Source organism: Montipora foliosa, chromosome 9, assembly GCF_036669935.1.
Source record: "Montipora foliosa isolate CH-2021 chromosome 9, ASM3666993v2, whole genome shotgun sequence".
NCBI classification, from domain to species: domain Eukaryota; kingdom Metazoa; phylum Cnidaria; class Anthozoa; order Scleractinia; family Acroporidae; genus Montipora; species Montipora foliosa.
This window is the reverse complement of record NC_090877.1, coordinates 47,455,690-47,475,689: the sequence shown is the minus strand read 5'-3', so window position 1 is coordinate 47,475,689 and position 20,000 is coordinate 47,455,690. Positions and strand designations below refer to the sequence as shown.

Below are 20,000 nucleotides of genomic sequence, written 5' to 3'. Positions count from 1 at the left end.
ATGCTTGAAAACCGTTCGTCCCAATCCAGTTATATTGCGAGCACTCGAAGACAAAAATCGTATCCCCGCGCCGTTATGTGGTATCCTCAACATATCTTTTGTAGTTTTTGTTTAGAGATGTTAGACGTTTGATGTTGGGCTTTGGCAGCATATTTCTAGCTAGAAGAATAAACTGTTCGAGTGAGGGCTTCAGCTGCTTCATCGATCTACCGAATGAATTAGGAATTGGGAAAATATTACAGCACTACGTTATTCTACTTTATTGCAACTTCCCCTACTTTCACACCTATTATCTATTGTTTGCTATCTCTTACTCAATAGCAATAGACGTACATTGTCACCTGCATCACTAGTTATTCACCGGACTATAATATTTTCTTCGATGATGCCATAAATCGTCGAAAGCTAGGAATAAAGATTTCAACAGCAGCTCAAGGCCTCACTCGAACAGTTTATTCTTTAGATTTGCAAAGCTAAATGCATTTCCTTTCACGCCAAATGAATCATCATTTCATTCATGCTTCACCTCCAAGAATTGTGTTTACAATCGCCAAAGCAACAGTGTCCGCATCTCCAGGATTGGCAATAGCAGCTTGGGAACCGCCATTGAACGCCAAGAAGCCGAAAAACAGGATAAATCCTCCCAAAGCCGCTTGCTAAAAAAAAGAAAGCCATATATCTGCTCAGTGATACTATTGTTGGTTTGCACTCAGGCTATCAACACACATGTTTTTCAACGCAAACAAAGAAATTAATAAGTCAGAAATTAATGAGTCAGGACACAAACTCGATGGCCGCAGTTTCTTTGTTTAGTTAGGATCACAAACATGGCGGCTGTGACGCCATGTGAAAACCGCGAGAATAAGGGCGGTATGTGCAACAATCTCCGGTGTTTTCATCAAAGGAAAAATATAGCTTATTGACTTGATATGATCATAAAAACAATACGCCCCCTTGCTTACTTGTGGAACTGCCAAAAGATAAGGACAGCTCTACATAGAATGATAACCGAAACGCATTCAAACGAAACGTTTTCCTTCCTATGGTTTTCTTGACCTACTTCTTTACGATCTTTCAAGCTTGACTCCGAAAGCTCTCACATGTTTTAACAGCTCATGGGAGTCTGGCACAAGTACGAAAACACTTTCTTGCTATTTTTTTCTCTCTCCAGTTGTCATTAGACATTTATTTCATGGCGCATGCACTTACCGGCACTGTATGTCCCTGTAACACCTGTGGAGTTCCGTCTTCGCTGAACCTTCCTAATCTTGGACCAACAATGGCTGCTCCGACCAGAGCAACTGTACCACCGAGTGCGTGAACAACGCCGCTACCAGCAAAGTCCTATATCACAACCAAGATAAGCGAAAAGAATTGAGTCGTGTCCCACTATGAGAAGAACCGTTTCGGTTTGGATGCTTTTTCTTGTATTTTTCCCCAGGTAAATTTGCTTTCTATCAGTAAAATGCACTGCTTAGGTCATGAAATACAAACCTGATAAGCTATAGCTCCTGAATCGTCATATTCTACACCAGAGGCAAGCCAGCCATTTCCGTCCCACGCCCAGTGAGTGACGATTGGGTACACAAATCCTAAAGAGGACAGTCAATTGCAATGCAGTCAAATAGTGTTGCACGTTATAACGATAACACTCGCTCACTTTTCTAACTCGAATGTAGGCAGTCGAGCGTTTGATAAACTGGCTCGATTACTGCATGGCTAGTCCGTGGGAAGTACCCTATCAACCCAACCACTGTTCAGTAGATTTCTTGTTGACCGTTTTATCCCTCTTCCCCCTCCTCCACCCCATCTCGCAGCCCCGCTAACACAAAGATTGCTTACTAACCAGTTAAAAAGCACGAGTAGACGAGGTACGCCTTGAACTCTGTCCTCTCCGCCATAGCCCCGCTGACAATTGTTGCCGCAGTAGCAGCAAACACGAAGTGGAAAAACCAGTAGGAATACTGGTCGGATGGTAATTCATAAGATGCAAAGAATTTATACCCAATGAAACCATTGCCATCTTCTCCAAAGGCAAACGCGAAACCGAATAGCCAGTAAGCGATAGCGCCCAAAACTGTACAACGAAAAAAAAAAGGTTGAAAATGTAATTTTTTTCAGTCTAAAATTGTTTGAGAGGAATGATGTTTGAAAGCAGGGAATGCGGACGTGGATACGCAGTATGTAAACGATTGCAACAGCGACAATTTCTGATTGGTTGAAAAATCTCGAGGATTTTTTAAACCACCCAGGAACAAGCAAAAACTTTTAAACCCTTAAGTGCATTGAATTCTGATTGGTCCATCGCGCTGTTTGCAATTGTTGAAATTCGCTATTGTGCAATCACGATGGTGTTTTGTTTCACGACAGTACTATAAAAAACACTCAAAATTAGAAGTCTGGGAAAAAAAGGGTTTTCCGTCCGATCTTGACAACTTAAATCGCTTTTTCCCACCGGATAATCTGTCTGCCCTCGGGTCTCCGAGGCTGGACCTCCTGACAAACCCTTAACTTAGAGTAAATTATTTTTTTCGTAGTCCTGGTATGTTTTGAAGTGGACGATGAATGTCTGAAAATTTTGATAATGTTGAATTTGCTGTCACAAAAACTCCCTTCCTAATATATCCCGGTGATCTGGTGACGTAATTTGGAGGACTGAGAAGAAAAATTTTAACGCCGTATCTCACAACCGCGCGCGGCCTTAGGTGTTGTTTCCAAACTCCCTGCAGTATTTCCATCGCCAAAACTCAACAGATCATTCCGTGTCTACCTCATTTCCTGTAACTGAATGAACATTCAAGTAGAACCGACGAGATCTAACCTCGCCTCTGCCATGTTGAATTCGAAAATAAGGCTGCGCGCGTTTGTGGGATACGGCGTTAAAATTTTTCTCCCCAGTCCTCCGAATTGCGTCACCAGATCACCTGGATGTTATACCCAAAAAGTTTTGCTTCAAGTATTTCCATATAATTTAAATGTCACGGAACGCTTCATTGTCATGCAAATTCAACACACAAAGAATCTTAACCTCGAGAGATTTGAATTGGGTACAACATTGAGTTAGCCGAATTTGTCTATAAAGTGACCTACAAACTGATCATCTTGTCAGCAACTTTCAAGATTAAGAAGATCTTCAATGAAGGTTTCAATACTTACAGACATCCAACACGTTTTTAATAAGAATATTTGTTGTATTCTTTGATCTTACTGATCCGGCCTCAAGAAAGGCGAATCCGGCTTGCATAACTATAAAAATAAAAGAACAACATAACAGCTTGGTTAACCGTTTCCTGTGACAATTACGTTGTTGCATTTCATTTTCAACGAGGCCACGTTACATATGTAAGGCCAGATTTGAAGTGCCAATGGGCCCTATGCAGGATAGCGATCACATGGTACAAAAACCGCTATACTGGAACGCAAATTGCGCACTGGTACATCTAAAACAAAGCAATTTAATCTAAACTTTCTTTGTTTTAGATGTCCCAGTGGGCAATTTGCGCTCCAGTATGGTAGTTTTTGTACCATGTGATCACTATCCTGCAAAGTGCCCATTACCCCAACAAAACTACTCTTCAAGTAGTCTCTGTTCTTGTCACAAACTCTTTTTGTGTGCTTTCATTATCTTTTCCCCCTGAAACGCAATTTTCTCTCTGCCTCGAAAAATGATGGGAAAACTGGCCAGAGCTTGTTCCTTGATCAAGTAATGAAAGGGAATGGGGTTGGCAGCTGGGTGACGTCACAAACTCCTTCAGAGAATTGTTCAAATTCTTAGCAGTTTGTGACGTCGACACGCTAGTGGCCGTTTTTATACTACTAGAGACGCATAATCCGTCTGGAACGAATTTGGGCAAACTTTTTTTCGTTGTCTGTTAAGGTCGTCTAGTATAAAAAGGGCACAAGACGCATAATGCGTGTCGGCAAACTATCCACGTTGAGACGCTTAATCCGTCCTGACGAATTATGCGTCTGTCATGTTATCCGTCTAATGTAAAGACAGGGCGAACTACTATGATGAGATACATAATCCGTCTTGGACGAACTTGGGCAAACATTTTTCTGCGTCTGTTAAATTCGTCTAGCATGAAGACGGGCACAAAACGGCGAATAATGTGTCTGGAGAAACTACCCAGTTTAGTGCGCCTTTGCAGACGTACTAAGTATAAAAACGGCCTCTGAACCCAATCTCTTTCACTGCTACAGCTGGTTTTCCCACCTTTTGGGGACTTCTTAAGCAACGACTTTGAAGGAGAAAGTTTCGCGTACTAGCACTAGTTTTAGACAAGTGCAGAGAAAGGAAATGCTCCGGCTTTTGAGGTGATGGACACTTAAAGGAACCAGACTATCAGAACAAAACAGATAAAATTTTATATAAGTTTTTCAAAGTTCAACAGGAATACAGTTCTTTTCATACGTCAGTACCGGCCAGCGGTACTTTAGTTAAGTACATGCATCGTATATAGTTTTCCCGCGCTCTTCTTGGATCGTCGCGACTCGACCACAAGAATCTCAGCTTGCATTAACCAAATTTCTCGGTCATTTAGAGAGCTTTGGTCTCCTTTGCTCGAAGTTACTTGAAGGTTCGCTGTATGCAGCAATAGTCACTGAGCCAACAATTTACCTTCTGGTCGATTCTTTGACATCAATTTAAGGCCTCCAATGACTCAGCAATAAACAATGTTTTTAACAAAGAAAGTAATCATGTATGCATCGCCGCTATGTTAACCTCACATCCCTAAATTTACGAAACGTCTCGAGCGCTAAATTATTAAAGAGGTTTCTTCCTCTTAACACATTTTTTTCAGCAGTGTTTATCTGTATCTTGAAATTACACGGAGGATAGTACCTATTCAAAGTCTTATTCTTAAGATTGATAGTTCGAAAACTAAATTTGACTCATCTAAACTGTCTTAGTTGTTCATTTTCATCCATAACAAAAACGATTTAGCTTTCTAAAATCAAAGGGATTTATTTTATAATTTGAAAAGTTCAAGGTTAAAACTTTCGCGTGCATTAGGCCTTCCAAAGACTCCGGATGGGTGATTCCGTTCAATGTACACGTTGCTGTTGTTTTGAAATCAAGACACAGCAATCATCACTGGTCACATGTTGTGGTTGTATTTGTCACGTGTATGCTCTGCTAATAAAAACAAGTGCACAATCCGAATATGCTTAAGTTCATTTTTCAACGGTAAAGTGACTTAATCTCTTTTTCTTCGTGTCTGGTCAGCCGAAGAAGCCATTTACACAAATGAAAAGAGCCGTGAAGTGTTTACGCCTCCTTTGTAACAAAATCAAAACGAGGACGCGGATTGAAAAAGTTAAATTTTGGGCTTCAGCTCAAACCCCTCGTTGACGTTCATTTTTAAAAGGGTGGAATGAGTTAAATAACCCTAAAAATCTTGTAGCTTTGGTACAAAGCCGGTGAATATATCATAGCGTTAACCGAACATGTTCTGGAACAGAAGCTTTTTGTCTCAAGGTCGTGAACTGTAAAAAGCTTGGTTATGAATTTGCCGGAAAACGAATGCAAGCTGACTTGGTGGTCGACATGCTTGATAGTTTTTGGATCATGTAAACAGAATGATAGACGTTAAGGGAATCCTAGCATACCTGCTTCTCGCTCGTACGTATCGCCGAAAAGCGGGAGCCGGACGAAATTGGCTTTTTTCTTGACAGGGTGAGAGCTTACTCTGAAGGCCAATGCCGCGTTCAGTTGATGACAATACTAAACGTTTTTGGCGAGAAACTTGACTTTCTACCTACGTCCTCGTAAAAACGTGAAATACGCGCAAAGAAGTCATTAGTAACGTTATATAGCATGTTTCGTTTATTATAAAAGTGCCGAATTTACGATTAAACACAACTTAAACGACAGACCTTTACCTTTCCAGGGAATTGCTATGTGCAGAATGGTGCAGGCATAGTTAATAGAGGGGAATGGTTATGAAACCCGACAAATTTCTTTGCTGTAGGTTTTTGTTCTCTTTTTTGGCCTTGACCGTGCAAAAAACACAACAGTTGTTTACTCCGTACTGAGGAACTAACCAATAGAAACGTGTTGGTTACGTAATTCATGCATAGTGTATGAGCGCAAAACAAAAGATTGTGCACGGTCGTGGACTTTCCAACCTAAATCTTGGCATCTTTATTTGCTTCTTTGATGTTTGCCGAGCTTCTAAACCATTCCCCTCTTTTAACTATGGTGCAGGTGAATAGATAGAGTACAAAATCTATAGGACGTTTTCAACCAATCTCTAGAGACACCAATAACAATAGAGAAACGTACGACTTCTGGTGGATGAACAAAAGACGCTAATGAGAGATCTTTTGTTTTCGTCCACCAATAAGGTGGCGGTGACGTCACGTGAAAACCATCTATTCAAACGAATTTTCGAACTGGAATTTCCAGGGAATTCCGGTAGGGTAAGCACTGAGACGAAACCTCCCTCCAAAATAAAACTCTGCGGCATATTAAGTACTAAGCGATTGCTTGATCTTGTTCATGTTGTACAGTATGGGCGAAGTGTCCTCCTGGTTTTGCACGGACGGTTTTGAAGTAAATATAGAGAATGATCAAATCACTCTCGAAAAACCGCATTGTGGTTGTGCGTTTTCACGCAGTTGTTTCGTCGAGTACGGGAGTGCAATAAACAAAAATGAGTGCCACATGATCATTTTTCTCTCTTTTAATGTATGAGAGTATTAATTGACGGCGTTTTCGTTGCCGTAGCCGTAGCCGTTGTCGTTTCTTAGCTCCAAAATGACATCACAGCTAATTAAAACGAGGAATGATCACGTGAGTAATTAAGAATTTTTTTTGCTTAGTTCATCGATTTTATTGTGAAAGATTTGGTTTCCCAGCAGTCTCAAAAGCATCTGTAAGAAACTCGCAGAAATGTGGAACCCTAAAACTGCTTTATTAAACAAAGGGGCAAACAGGTCTCACTAAATTGCATTACCGGACAAAACTTATACTTGTTTGATCGACGCAAAATCGTTTTATTTTGAAACTAAATTGTTCTTAAACTCAAAGATAAAACATTTTATATCCCACTAATTGACGCAGTTGCATTAACTTTGGATGATTTGACAGTTGCACTGCTGGAATGCGCGTTTTTGAGTCGAAATAAACGTACGTCACTGCATGCATTTGAATTGATAGTTTCAGCTGAAAGGAAAGTAATGTCTTCCTAAGTGTTTGTAGTTTAAGACGCTTGCACCAATCTCTTATAGAAAAAAATGGTAAGTAAACCTGAACCCGCACCGATTTTCTTAAATATAAATTTCCAAGTGACAAGGCGGCAAAAGTTAAAGCCGGGTTGAAAAATGGTTCTTTAATATGCAATGGGAAGTCGAGTAGGTACCTCTTAAACATTCTTAAGTGCCCTAATGGCTTTTCTAAAGTACTGACGTTCCAGATACCGTGCTAATCGAAAAGCTAACGACGCTCCCAAAGTCATCAATAAAAGCTGCTCGGACCATTTGGCCAAGTGCAAAGGCTGTGAACACCTACGTGGGGCAAATCGGGGAGGATTTTAAATGAAAAATGAAACCATGACATTTTGAAAACAACGAAGACTATGATCCGGTTTCTGATCATGCTGAGCTTTAGCTTTGATTTTTCAACGACTGTTTGCAACAGTTTGAGACGCGAATAGCCAGTAACACCATTTGCGACATTTCGGCCAATTTTCACCATTAATTTTAAGAAAGCCTTTTAGAACAGAAATTAATAGACCAACTTCGATATATTAGGTGTGGTTACAAGGGGCACTTTTACCGCGTTCAAATGACCCTTTTACCACGAGAAACTGCATTTAGTGCGTGTGACCGACATTTCTCAAGGTAAACTTCCTGTGGTAAATTTCCATGAATACGTCAAAAAGATCAGACGAAGCGACCATGACATTTAACGTGGTAAGTTGGAAGGGTGTTTTGATCCCCGAGGTACAAGAGCCAATCACGATGCTGATGAAGTTATGATTAAATTTCCCGCCAATGAAATGCGTGAGACTTCTGCGGTAATCTTCGGTAATCTTCGGAACGTGTGACCGCTGGTTAACACGGTATGAGCATTTACCTTGGTGTGTGTAACGGCACCTATTAAAATTCAATCCTAAACAAAAAGGCATCATCTCAAAAGCTCTCGGGAATAAATATAAGGATTTGTAAGAGTTTATTCCCCAGAGCCTGAGATGATTCCTTTTGTTTAGCACTAAATTTTAATATATCGAAAGCGGGCTATTGTTGACGAGATCTTAGACCGGAGTTACTCGACTCGCAATGAATTATCGTTTTCGCGTGCGAAATCACCTCTTGAACACCAACGTCCAGCGATTCGCGCGTTTACCTTATCTTCAAGACCTTTAGGACAACGATTGGGAAATCAAGCAATGCTTCATGACTACGGAGTTTTTTTCAAAAACGTCAATTGCATCGTCATGAAGATAACGCTGACATTATTCTCCACCCTTTGAAAAACCAAGGTTTGGAGTGTCATTATACGAATAAAGTAAGCTTATTTCTGATTGGTCAGGAAATGCGTATGGTTTACATCATGATGTTTTTCTTCTCTCCGGATGTTTTCCTGGAATGCGAATCGGAAGCTTCCGTGTCAAGCTAATCAATTACGAATGCTTAAGCTCTCTGCAAAGTTAATTCCCTTTTTGCCTGTGTCAGTTAAAAAGACACGCATTTCAAGAAAGAAAAGCAACCATGACAAACAGATGAAAGCCAACAGTAAACAGGTTACTTTAGGGGCACAAACCCCAAAATTGACTCGCGTGGGAAGAAATTTGTGACAAAATAAGGGAAAACAAGGCTTTGTGATCTCAAAATCAACCTAAATGAATAAATGTACTTTACACCATCTTCAGCCAACCAGCTGAACCTCACACAAACCTCCTCAAATAGTCAATTTTTGTATGGAAAATTTCCAACAACGTGAACACCCTAATTTGAAATCGACTGTACGTTCTGACACATCTGGCCTTTGCATATATCCGCTCTTTGTAAAATGATCTTGTGATATAGTGTGGATATCGATAGCAAGAGCGAACGTGAGGTGGAACTGGAAATGAAGAATGCCTGCACGAACAAATGACAGGTTAAAAAAACATGATCGACAATGAACGAAACACTTCTGCAAATGATTACAAGTTTTGACGTATCCATGACTTCGGATCGTGGTCGAAAGATGTACTGTACTGTAAACTGAGAAACAAATATTATTGTCAAACAAGAAAATCAGAAAATAAAATAAGAAATCTTTTCCGCATTTTCAGTCATTAAATAATCCGTAAAGACGATGACTTAAGACATTTTAAAATACATTTCAGTAGAAATTGTGGTCATTACTAGGTGCGTGCAGACAAAGTACCAAAACAAACGGACTTGACCACAAGTAACAAGAATCATTTCAAATAATAGTGATAATATTTGGGCAACCATTATTAGGTCAGTGTAAAAAGTGAATGAGTTTGCTTTATGACGGTCAACTATTGAAAATCGGTGAATTAAAGTTTGAATTTGTATACAAAATTCTAACATTACCAAAACTAGCACTTACAAAATATAAGGCAGCCCATGAATATTAAAAAAGCTTGATCAAGGTTGGCGGTGATAACTTCCAAAGAATCGGTAAGCGACACATTGGCCATTGTCTTCCACTGTCTTGTTTCTTGCACCCAGGAAGTTTCGGAAACGTTTGGAGAAAATTGTTTTACTGATGCGGCCAAAAATTAAACGTGGTAGACAAAAAAGCGACAACCTGTTCTTAGCCGGCTTTTGCAATTCTCTGCGCAAAGAGTTGTACACGTGTTGATATACGACTCAAAAACAGTCATATATTGTTTTTACACGTGATGTCAGGCTGACTACACGTCATAACAACTGCTTTACATATAGACTTTGACTGCGAAAAAATGATAATATAGTGGAAAACAGGTAGAAAAAGCTTTCATTCAGTTGATCATTTGGCCAAGTTTTATTAGATGAATTCAAATGAGAAGGAATTGTTTGGAAAGTCTGGATGCATCGCCGTTTGCTCACTTCAAACAGTAAGTAATAATATGTGGTCTAATATAAAACATTAGCAGAGAAACTTGACGATCCCCTTGTAGGTGTAATCACTTCCTTAACTTATTGCCTAGCTTCAGCAACTTGTCCTTAAAGAATGTTTGAAAGAATATGTAAAATGCTGAGAACTTCATAACCTCCCCCTCCCCCCCCCCCAAAAAAAAAGGTTTGTTAGCCCCAAAAAAAGGTCAATAAGGAAGGATCTTTTTTATATCGAAACGGTATCGCGTGCTTTACAAGTGAAACCAGAGAAAACCCCATGACTCATTTTAACTAATACTTTAATTAAAAATAGAGTCAAAAATTTGAAGGGCTACAAGTAACAACATTTCATTGATTTCATGCTGTGCATGTGATAACCATGGACAGAGGTTCTTTTCACGCAAAGGAACTGCTTCTTTAGAGTTTCTTAACAACAAAAACATTCAATCGCCACGAAGTTACGCTGAACGATGTGTTCTACTGACAGAAGTGCTCGAGATCAAGGTCTTCAAGCTTTGCCTTTTTGGTCAGTTCTTTATTGCGTGCCTCTGGGCGGGAACAGCAGGGATCTTCAAAATAGTTATCAAAGACTTTCTGAAAAGTCGCTGATTGTTTGTTTGCTTGCCTTTTTTTTCTGCATCTTGAACACCATCACGAGTTTGTGCGACCTTTGTCCCGTCACCTTGTTTTGGCCATTGACTGAGATGTAATTTTTCATCTTCGCCCCAGCAGCGTTAATACTACATGGTTGAGTGCGGATGAAGGGGACCCTTACTGTACCTCGATCTTCCCTACATTAACAAGTTGTGGCACGCGCAAGATTTGATGGCAGATCGCAACTTGCCGATCAAATTAGTGCAGCTCCTACTTCTTTTTTTTTTTTCAAGGCGTTGCTGCCTTCCTTATTTTCAGTACAGGGAGTACACCCAACAAACTTCAGTCCCCGCATTTGTCGCCAAAATTGACAGTTCCCATTTTGAACGACATAAGTTGTTAATTTTTAATACTCTTTCAGTAAACGACAGAGCATCACAAAATTCCAGCTAATTTTCGGAAAGACAATAAGTAATTGAAAAAAAGGAAGTTACAGTTGCTAACAAACACTCAATGTATGCAAATTACCGATGTACATTTACTGGAACATCGAAAACATCTGCCTCCGAAATACATTCAACTCTTTCAATTTCTCTCATTAAACAAATCTCTTTTCGGTTTATTTTGCACGGTGTTTTTTTAGTTCGTAAATAATCCTGCTTAACATCGCTGTAACAAACTGTTTTTGTTTTAAATCCAAGTGTACGAATCTTCGTTTACAATTTTCTTTTATTATTACTCGATAAATGAATCATTATCAATCGTTCAGCACTGGACGATACAAGTACGTTGCATAATGAGTTATCTTGGAAAATTTGTATCCGAACTAACAGATCATCCCTTTGCAACGCGGAATTTTAAAAAGAACGCACGAGCTTATTAGCGCTCCTGCAAGGCGAATACATTTTTCACAAGTTTTTTATACCTAATATTTCGCCGAATTTTGAAACGAAAAACCGTTAACTTGCGAAGATATTCAGGTTGAACAAGGTCAATCAATACGGTATGGTGCAATGCCTTTATTAGCAAATTTCTGGTAAATACTTAGCAAAGACCACAAAATTTTCAGTTGAAAATATAAATTAATAAGCGATCAGTGCGAGATTTGCCAAACCTGGCTGGAATACAAATCTTGGAGATCTTTGAAATCAAGTTAAGACTTCTCTACACTTTAAGTGATAACATCGATTTTGTTATTGGCAATTAAGCATTATACCGCGATATCCTTACGCTTTTACGTCACGGGATTAACACTTCAGATTAACGTGTGTGGTATGAATCGGCATTTGTCTCTGTGCAAATTCGCAACCAGATAGCAAGCTCCTGAGCATTATCTTTTAAAAGAATACAAGACAAAAATAACGTGTACTTCAGTTCTTAGCGTTGCAAGATGGTCTAAGAATTGGACGAAATAAGGCTGTAATATTGTATGTTTGAACCTGAAGTGTTACATGACTGATATTCTTTTAACGAAACTGCACCTCCCACAAGCATAGGATAACGGCCGTTTAACGGCCAATTACGGAGCTGTTGTCGTCCACTCCAATGGAGATCTTATTCGCCCAAGTTTTGAAGACCAAAATCGAGTTTTACCGTCTTCAGGCCACTTCTCTTTAACTTAAGTCTCTTTGTACTTATTGGGCCGGATACAGTACTAGACTGACGCTGAAGTTCAAACTACCGAAGGAATGCCGGGATATTTAAGTCTGCAATTTTATGTACTCTAAATGCTAAGACGTTCACTTAAAATTGGCATTAGAGGTAAGAAATTCTCATAAGGGATATTCAGGATTTTTGTTGTAAATAACAGGGATGCTAAAACTTTCAATGACTGCCCAGTAAACTTTGTGAACCTTGCAAAAAGATGGTCTCACAGATGAGAGCAATATAGCTTCAATACAACGATTTCTCTAAATCCAACCTGACAACAAGTTTCTCAACGAACACTAAATTGTATGCTTTGAACCCGAATTGACTGGTTATTTTGTCGAAGTAAACTTTTCATTAGCATTTTGGACTTTGAGCTTTTAGAAGCGGGCTACAATTCCCCTCATAAGCCACTCATTTAACCGGAATTTTAAAAATTTTTACTTTTTAATTTTTTGTTAAATTTTTAAGATTGAACTAGTGAGCAGCACGTCTGCGAACTCTAAAGAGTTTTCGCGTTTCGTGTGACTAACCCACCCTTCGTTAGGGATGTTTTACAATACAACACAAGGGACCTGCATGTATATATACCTACATAACAGACTAAAACATTTTGTTACATTACGTAAAACCGCACCTACGAGAGCGGATTTGCATTTAGGAAACGGGCGGAAAAGTGTGCAAGGAGTCATATTTTGTGCCTAACATAATTATGGGGCCCACAGTTTTAGCTAAAACTGGTCCTCTACTACTATCTTTTTAGCCTGCGTAGCAAGCGTTCCTCTTCGAAAGAAGAGCTCCCAACTGGCCGCGCGAAAGTTGCGGCCACTTTGCGGAAAATCGTCTGGGAGAGGAACGCTTGCTACGCAGGCAAGAGATTATGAAGGTAAGAGGAAGGCTACTTACTATCTTTTCAATCATTGTCCTTCCAATTTGCTTTATGATCATCAATCATACCGGACACTGTTTTCACGATCACAAACGCGGATAACATTGTCAAGTTGCCTTAGTTCGCAAGGCTTGCCAACTGAGCCCTTCGAGGAGAGATCCGTCAAGAAATCTACATGTTTCAGATCACTTAGCGAGCACGGTTTTCGGTTTTCTTTCAAGCAAAATATTTATAGCACAACTAAACTGCCGAACTTGTAAAAGAGAGGCTTTAAGCCCACCAAAGCGTTTTTTCGTCAGTCTTAACGAAAGACACAGGTTGCAAGACGATGTAAGCCTGTAAATCGAAGTGCGAGGCACGATTCGAGCCCTGACAAAATACTTGAAGACAAAAAGTTCTCCCCTCTGGATGGATACTATCGAATATCGTTCGCCATTTTCAATTGGTTTAGCGGTGATCCAAAACTAAGTTGAGTAACCCGCCGTTTTTTATATTTACACCAAATGCCGACTGCATGGGGGAATCCTGACCAACTCGTTACAATAAATTATTCACCCATTGGAAAAAAAAACAATCTTGGATTTAGCAGGCGCAAAACGTATGATTGAATACATTGAATACTCTTTCAGTATCACGAAAGCCGCGCACTTAATTCCTATGGTACAGTTACGTAACCTTGACAAGACTACAAGCCGCTTTACATCTGACCCTAAACAGACTTATTTTCTAAACTTTCCCTGACCATTTTGGTTTGCTTCGAGTCTTGGATAACAATATTTCAACAATTAATTCATCTAAGAAGGTGGTTTGTACGCGCAGTTGAGAGATACGCAAGCACGCAACGTTGATCTCGCGATGTCGGAATGCTTATATTTTGGAAAACTGAAGCGAACTTTGTTCTTTTGCAATAGCTTGAAAGCTATTATGTTCAGCGCGAGAAACTGCCTCTTGCCTCAAAGTTACTGAAAACTAAAAGAATTGTTCAATGTTGTTTTAACGGTGACCAACAATGCAATAACCTAATCGAATTAGCTCGTTGACGTTATTGAATGATGAAAATGCTTTTTCGGGCAACTTAGGACTCCCTGATTAAGAAAAGCGAAAAAATTCAAATCAAACCTGCCAAAATAACTTATTAGAACAGCACGTCAACGGAAAGACGAATATCAAACCAATACCAGTGAAACTATTTAAAAAAAAAGATGCTTAATTCGGCAAAAATTCCATTGAACTCAAATCATAATTTTCAATTTGAGACGTTTTACAGGAAAGGCTGATCACATCTCAAATTCTGGGGACATGAGATGTTGGGAATCCAAAAGGCTAAGACCGGCGTAGTAAAACTAACGTGTCAACGCCACCGCTTAACTATTGTTTTAAATTAAACCCGTTTTCAATGAGAAGCAATGACACATAAGCCGGCAATGACGGACATTTATCGGTCCAATATAACCATGCTGATTTGTTGACCGGAGAAGTTTCTAGATGAACAAAAAAAGCCGTTAATTTTGAGAAGTTCATTTGAACGCTTACTGACGTCGGATATTTGGTCGTAAAGCAAAACAGATACTGTAAAGAGAAGCCACGAATATTATTTGACCAGTTAGCCTGGAGGTGTACTTCAAAAATTAACCGCAACAAACCGTAAAGGCGTCTCTTACGAGAGCTGGGTACCCATTCTAATGTGGCTATTGAAAAGTAAAACACGTCATTTACCTTTATGACTTTGAAGTCTCAAGACATATTGGGGAATTTACTAAGCAAAGACGCGACTGAATCTGGTTTGCTCTTTGCTTTGGTTAACAAAAAATATAACCCTTTTTTAAAATTTCAAACAGCAAACACTTTCCGCTCAATGATTCCATGACCTTGAGAACTAGGCCATGTTAATACAAACCCCGACCGGACTTTGCAATGGTTGCCATCGCAACCACAAACTACATTCCTACAAAGCCGGCCCGGCAGAAGCTCCTTGGTTTATCCTAAACAAGTTGCTTGTTTTATGATTTTTTTCTCAAAAACGACCCGATCGTGAAAATAAAGCCACCGAAACGAATTAAAACTGGAGTTTACTTTCTCTCTTGTGCGGCATGAGCAGCAACAAATTACGAACAAAGGAACCAAGTTATGGAACGCAATCAAAGAATTCAACCAAAAGTGATTGCATAACTGAAAAAAACAACAGACGTTTAAGAAAAACAAGATCTGAGGAAGTTTTGCGGCAACTTGCATGTCCTTGAATGCTGACGTATACCGCCCGTTTTGGACGATTTTATTTAACAGCTTCGATGCCTAGCTTTAGTGAAACTGAAGGAATTTTACCACTGAGGCGAAAACTACTACTTGTACTATTAAAAAAAAGCAGCAATGCAGTCAGTTAAAACTAACTGTAATGGACAAATATTGTAAATTTAACTTGCTCGTATAAACTGGGGAACACGGGATATCGTGAAGTTTGGCAATACAGCAAGTCAAAATGTCTCGGGCTCGCAAAGAAAAACGCTGGTCTCGCCGTCTCGCAAAGTCTCGCATTTACCATTCGCCACCCAATGAATGATTTTAAAAACTGTACGTTGTGTCTTGCGAAAAGTTTTGTCGGATTTGTGAAAGCTAACTGAAATGATAAGAATACGAAGCATATCATACTTACAAAATATTAGGCAGCCCATAACTATCAAGAAAAACTGATCCAGGTTGCTGGTTACAACGGAGACGGAGCCTTTAAGCTCTTCAAAGTCCTTGTAGCTGACTTGACTTGAGTTAGACATTTGTCCTTCCATTTCTTTTCTCTTCTGCTTTAAAACCGCGAGAACAAATCCAAAAGTGACTTGCCGAAGTTCGGCCTTTTTCACCCTCGTGAAAATGAGATTGTGTGCGATGCGAGCAGGAAATATACTTATGCCTGATTCACGTGATCTAGTTGTGTTTTCAAGTCAAGCGTAAAATGAAATGCGTTATTACATGATTTGCACACAAACTTTGATTCCTAAAAACAAAAGCCTAAAATTAAATAAAAGGTAAAAGTTCTTGTCTCCCCAGGCGGATTGACCAAAGGTTTATTATTTTATTATTGGAAAGCCTGTATCTAAAAATAGTCGGATTTTAGAATGCAGAGATGTAGAACTTTTGCTTGCAAGAAGCTCTATTATCAAAAGCAGCTTGACGTTCTTCCCTTGCGTAATAGGAATGCTTCTTCAGGGCAAAGAGGTGAAAGGACAGCTTTTCAAGTTTGCTTTTTCGTTTCGGAAACCCACTGTACTTAACAAGTGGCGGAAGTGTTTTTCCGGGCAAGCCCTTCGCATCCACATTGCAGGTTGACTTTTGCGTAAAGCATTTCACTGTTGTAAAAGAATCGCAGTCATTTGACCGATCAAAAACAAAATAAAAGACAACAAAAATCAAAACATGAAAGCCGCTTTCCTTCATTTGTGATCGCGCATATCCAAGCGAATGCCACTTTAAAATGATAGACTCAAAATAACAGTTTACATGGGAAATGTTCCCATTGATCTTTGAGCTCTCTAAGGGAAACTTGAAGCTTGCTGTTTAATCACCATTGAAATTTATTTCGTATTTTTAATATTCTTTTATCTTCAAAACAAACAAAATAAGAGAATCTAAAAATAATAATAAAACAGTTTGCCACGTTTGTAAAACGATGACTGCTATATACGTGACCCTTAGGCTAGTTTAAAACGGATCACACAACCTCTAAACAAATTAAAAACTCGGATTTCAGAAGTTTTTAGATCGCAGGTTAATTAACCATTGGCCCTTTGGCGGCTCGAATCTTTTGTATTTACCAAGCCCTCCAATTTCATTCACTTTCCAATAAACAAACCTGTGAAGAAATCGTGTATTTTGACAGGGTGTTACCATGGTGACACATTGTGTTTGTAAATTGTGATGTAAATAGGACAACAACACATCTCTCCTGTAAAACTAATACGTTCACTGTTAGCATGCAAATTGTTGACGTACGGAGAAATATCGCATTTTTCCACTATCCCTTTGTTTTTTTGTATGACGACAATGAAAATAATCTATGCCATATAATCAAGTTGTGTTTGCAACCGGGCTTTCCACGAGGTAATTCCATTATCTGAGACATGAATGTGTGAATACAACACCGCTTGAACCTATTTTTTGCCCTATGTAAAGGAATCCAGGAGGCCCTCGGATTCCGGAGCCCGTAGATTCCGGATCCCGGATCCTGGGTCGTGCACTCACGGGTTGCACCGAAATGGATCCTGGATTCCATCGAAATGTGTGGATTCTGGATTCTGGATTCTGGATTCCATACAATGGATTCCGGATTCCAAAGCCTCACATTTGCTGGATTCAATCCGGATTCTCTCACATCGGACGATAGTTTAATGGCCCGAAGTCTTCTATAGCTCAGTGGTTGAGCATCCGAACTCGTAATCGGAAGGTCGTAGGTACCACACCTGTGCAAAGGCGCACTCGGATTTTTCCGAACATTCCCGAGTCAGCATCGATTAATAGAGCTCTTCGACTCATTTGGGTGAAGCTATGGCGTTGATCGAGGATCGAGCACATGCGTTTATGGGACAGCGGTCGAAGAGTGTAGCACGTCTTGTAAACTACATGTTTTACCAATACGGAAACAAGCCTAAACATTTATTGAAGCTAACCTTAGGCCTAATTAAACCTAAAACAAGAGTTTATAGACCTAAATTAGACCTAAACAAGAGTTCTTAGGCCGAAGGTTAGCCTTAATGAATGTTCAGCTTTGTTTCCGTATTGGCAAAACATGTTGCTCACAAGACGTGCTACCTCTTCGACTGCTGTCCTATAAACGCGTGTGCTCGATCCTCGATCAACGCCTTCGATATAGGTTTACCCCACCTCATTCACCTGGGTTAACATATGAATTCTACTATTTCAGTACAAACAACGCTTCGTTCCAAAAAGTTACACAGTTTGCAAGAAGTCGGCTTTATTACCAAAACATAGCCCAAGTTGTTGTTTACTAAAAGGCCTGAAAACCCATCAAGCCAAATTGAACGGAACAGGAACTAAGCCCGGGCTATTGTGCAGCAAATTGTTTTAACCACTTAGCCAATATCAAGCCATCTGGCAGCTGGTCAACTGCGATAACCATCCTTTTCATGATATCGCGTGAGAGGGGAAAGTATCTTCAAGTGGAGAGAATTTATGAGTCATATATTGCAACTGCGGTATGAGAGGTCGTTTTCAGCGAAAGATCACTCGGGCAAACTTCCTTAACTGTGATGACCATGTATCCTCATTTGCAATATATAACTTTTATATACTGTCTTCTCTGCAACGTAGTTAATAGAGGGGACTGGTTTTGAAACATCAAAGGAGCAAACAAAGATGCCAAAAGTTCACGACCGTGCACAATGTTTTGTTTTGCACTCATACAATATGCATGAATTACGTAATCAACAAGTTTTTATTGGTTAGTTCCTCAGTACGGAGTAAACAATTATTGTGTTTTGTGCACGGTCAAGGCCAAAAAAGAGAACAAAAACACACAACAAAGAAATTTGTTGGTTTTCATAACCATTCCCCTCTATTAACTATGCCTGCAACAAGGAGGGATGTATTTCTTCCGTAAACTACTCTGGGATACTCGGAAAATCCCAAGTGTTCTCGACATGAGTCGAACCCACGAAGTTCAGTCCAGTTACCAATTCCCTTGCAATTACTCTGCCATTAAGCTGTAGGAGGGTCTAAACAAGCAGTAGTTGACAATCGTCTTGTGAAAAGTTGTCTAATTAAAATATAAAGAGCGAACCTAACACCTGAAACGAAGCATCTATGTTTTCTATCAATGTCTGCCTCTTAACTGAGTTGAAACAAAGCTGTGATCGCAGCAAACTAGGTTGAATAGATTGCTCCTTCGAAGGCAAACGAAAACAGTAAAGTGCATCTGCTTCATTGAATGGTATCGGCGAAAGCAAGGACCTCCAATGATACATACGTTGCAATATTTGGGGAGCTATGTTTTGCAAATCTACTTGAGATCGTTGTTCCCCTTTTTTCATCTTATATCAGTAAATTTTAGTTTCACGATCACCTTGTTTTTAAAACAAACACCTCGTCTAGGCTGACCTGTGATTTCTTCGAATTCAGTTTGGGATGAGAGTTAGGCCCCGTTTATATGAAGAAAAGTTGTCCCGGGTAGAAGGGTCACCCGCCTACCCGAGCTACCCTGGGCGAGCCAACTTTTCATACACTTCCTTACAAAACTTGGCGAACCGTTTACATGAGAAACAAAAAGTTGGCTCGGCTAGAAGGGTCACCCTCCTAGCCGGGCCAACTTTTCTCCATATAAACACTTCGGCTCGGTCAGCCGGGACAACTTCACGGAAATTGAAGTCCGTGTTTTATCTTTAAAACGAAGATTGTAGCTTAAATTGCTATCAAAGAAGCAAAATCTAAGTCAACAGTGACCGGTGTGAGTGATTAAAAAAAAAAAAAGAAATCCAGCAGCGGAGAGAGGGATATTGAAGTTGTGAATTATTAAGTAGGGCTAATGAATAACTTAGTAGGGTAAACTTTGACTCGGTCAACCGGGACAACTTTACTCATGTAAACAGTCGTGAGAAGTTGGCTCGGCAAGGCGGGTGACCCTTCTACCGGGGACAACTTTTTTCATATAAACGGGGCTTTAAAGGGCGAAGCAAACTGCTCCTCGTTTCTCTACCGCACGACAAGCTGGTACGTTTTCTTTATATTCACCGACTTTTTTAAAAATTCAAAATAACGACAAAACGCCACGATTGGACGCTTGACTTTTCGTTACAGCACCAAAACG

General features: G+C 39.8%; 1 protein-coding gene and 1 long non-coding RNA gene across 4 annotated transcripts in view; one reads left to right on the top strand and one right to left on the bottom strand.

Moving 5' to 3' along the window:
- Positions 1-20,000, bottom strand: part of LOC137972042 (putative ammonium transporter 1) — a 31,672-nt gene that overhangs the window by 9,187 nt on the left and 2,485 nt on the right. The window contains exons 1-6 of one of the 3 annotated variants that reach the window (XM_068818845.1): positions 15,843-16,075; positions 3,157-3,246; positions 1,847-2,077; positions 1,495-1,592; positions 1,210-1,344; positions 527-656 (exon numbers count right to left, since the gene is read on the bottom strand). In XM_068818845.1, coding sequence (XP_068674946.1) covers positions 527-656; positions 1,210-1,344; positions 1,495-1,592; positions 1,847-2,077; positions 3,157-3,246; positions 15,843-15,972 — 814 coding nt within the window. In that variant the 5' untranslated portion in view covers positions 15,973-16,075. Of the gene's footprint in view, positions 1-526; positions 657-1,209; positions 1,345-1,494; positions 1,593-1,846; positions 2,078-3,156; positions 3,247-9,571; positions 9,788-15,842; positions 16,076-20,000 lie in introns of those variants that run through there. The other 2 variants (XM_068818848.1, XM_068818846.1) reach the window with 2 other exon arrangements.
- LOC137972043 (uncharacterized) overlaps positions 9,934-20,000 on the top strand; it is a 16,368-nt gene continuing 6,301 nt past the window's right edge. The window contains exon 1 of the long non-coding RNA XR_011117023.1: positions 9,934-10,061. This is a non-coding gene — a long non-coding RNA (uncharacterized lncRNA). The remainder of the gene's footprint in view (positions 10,062-20,000) is intronic.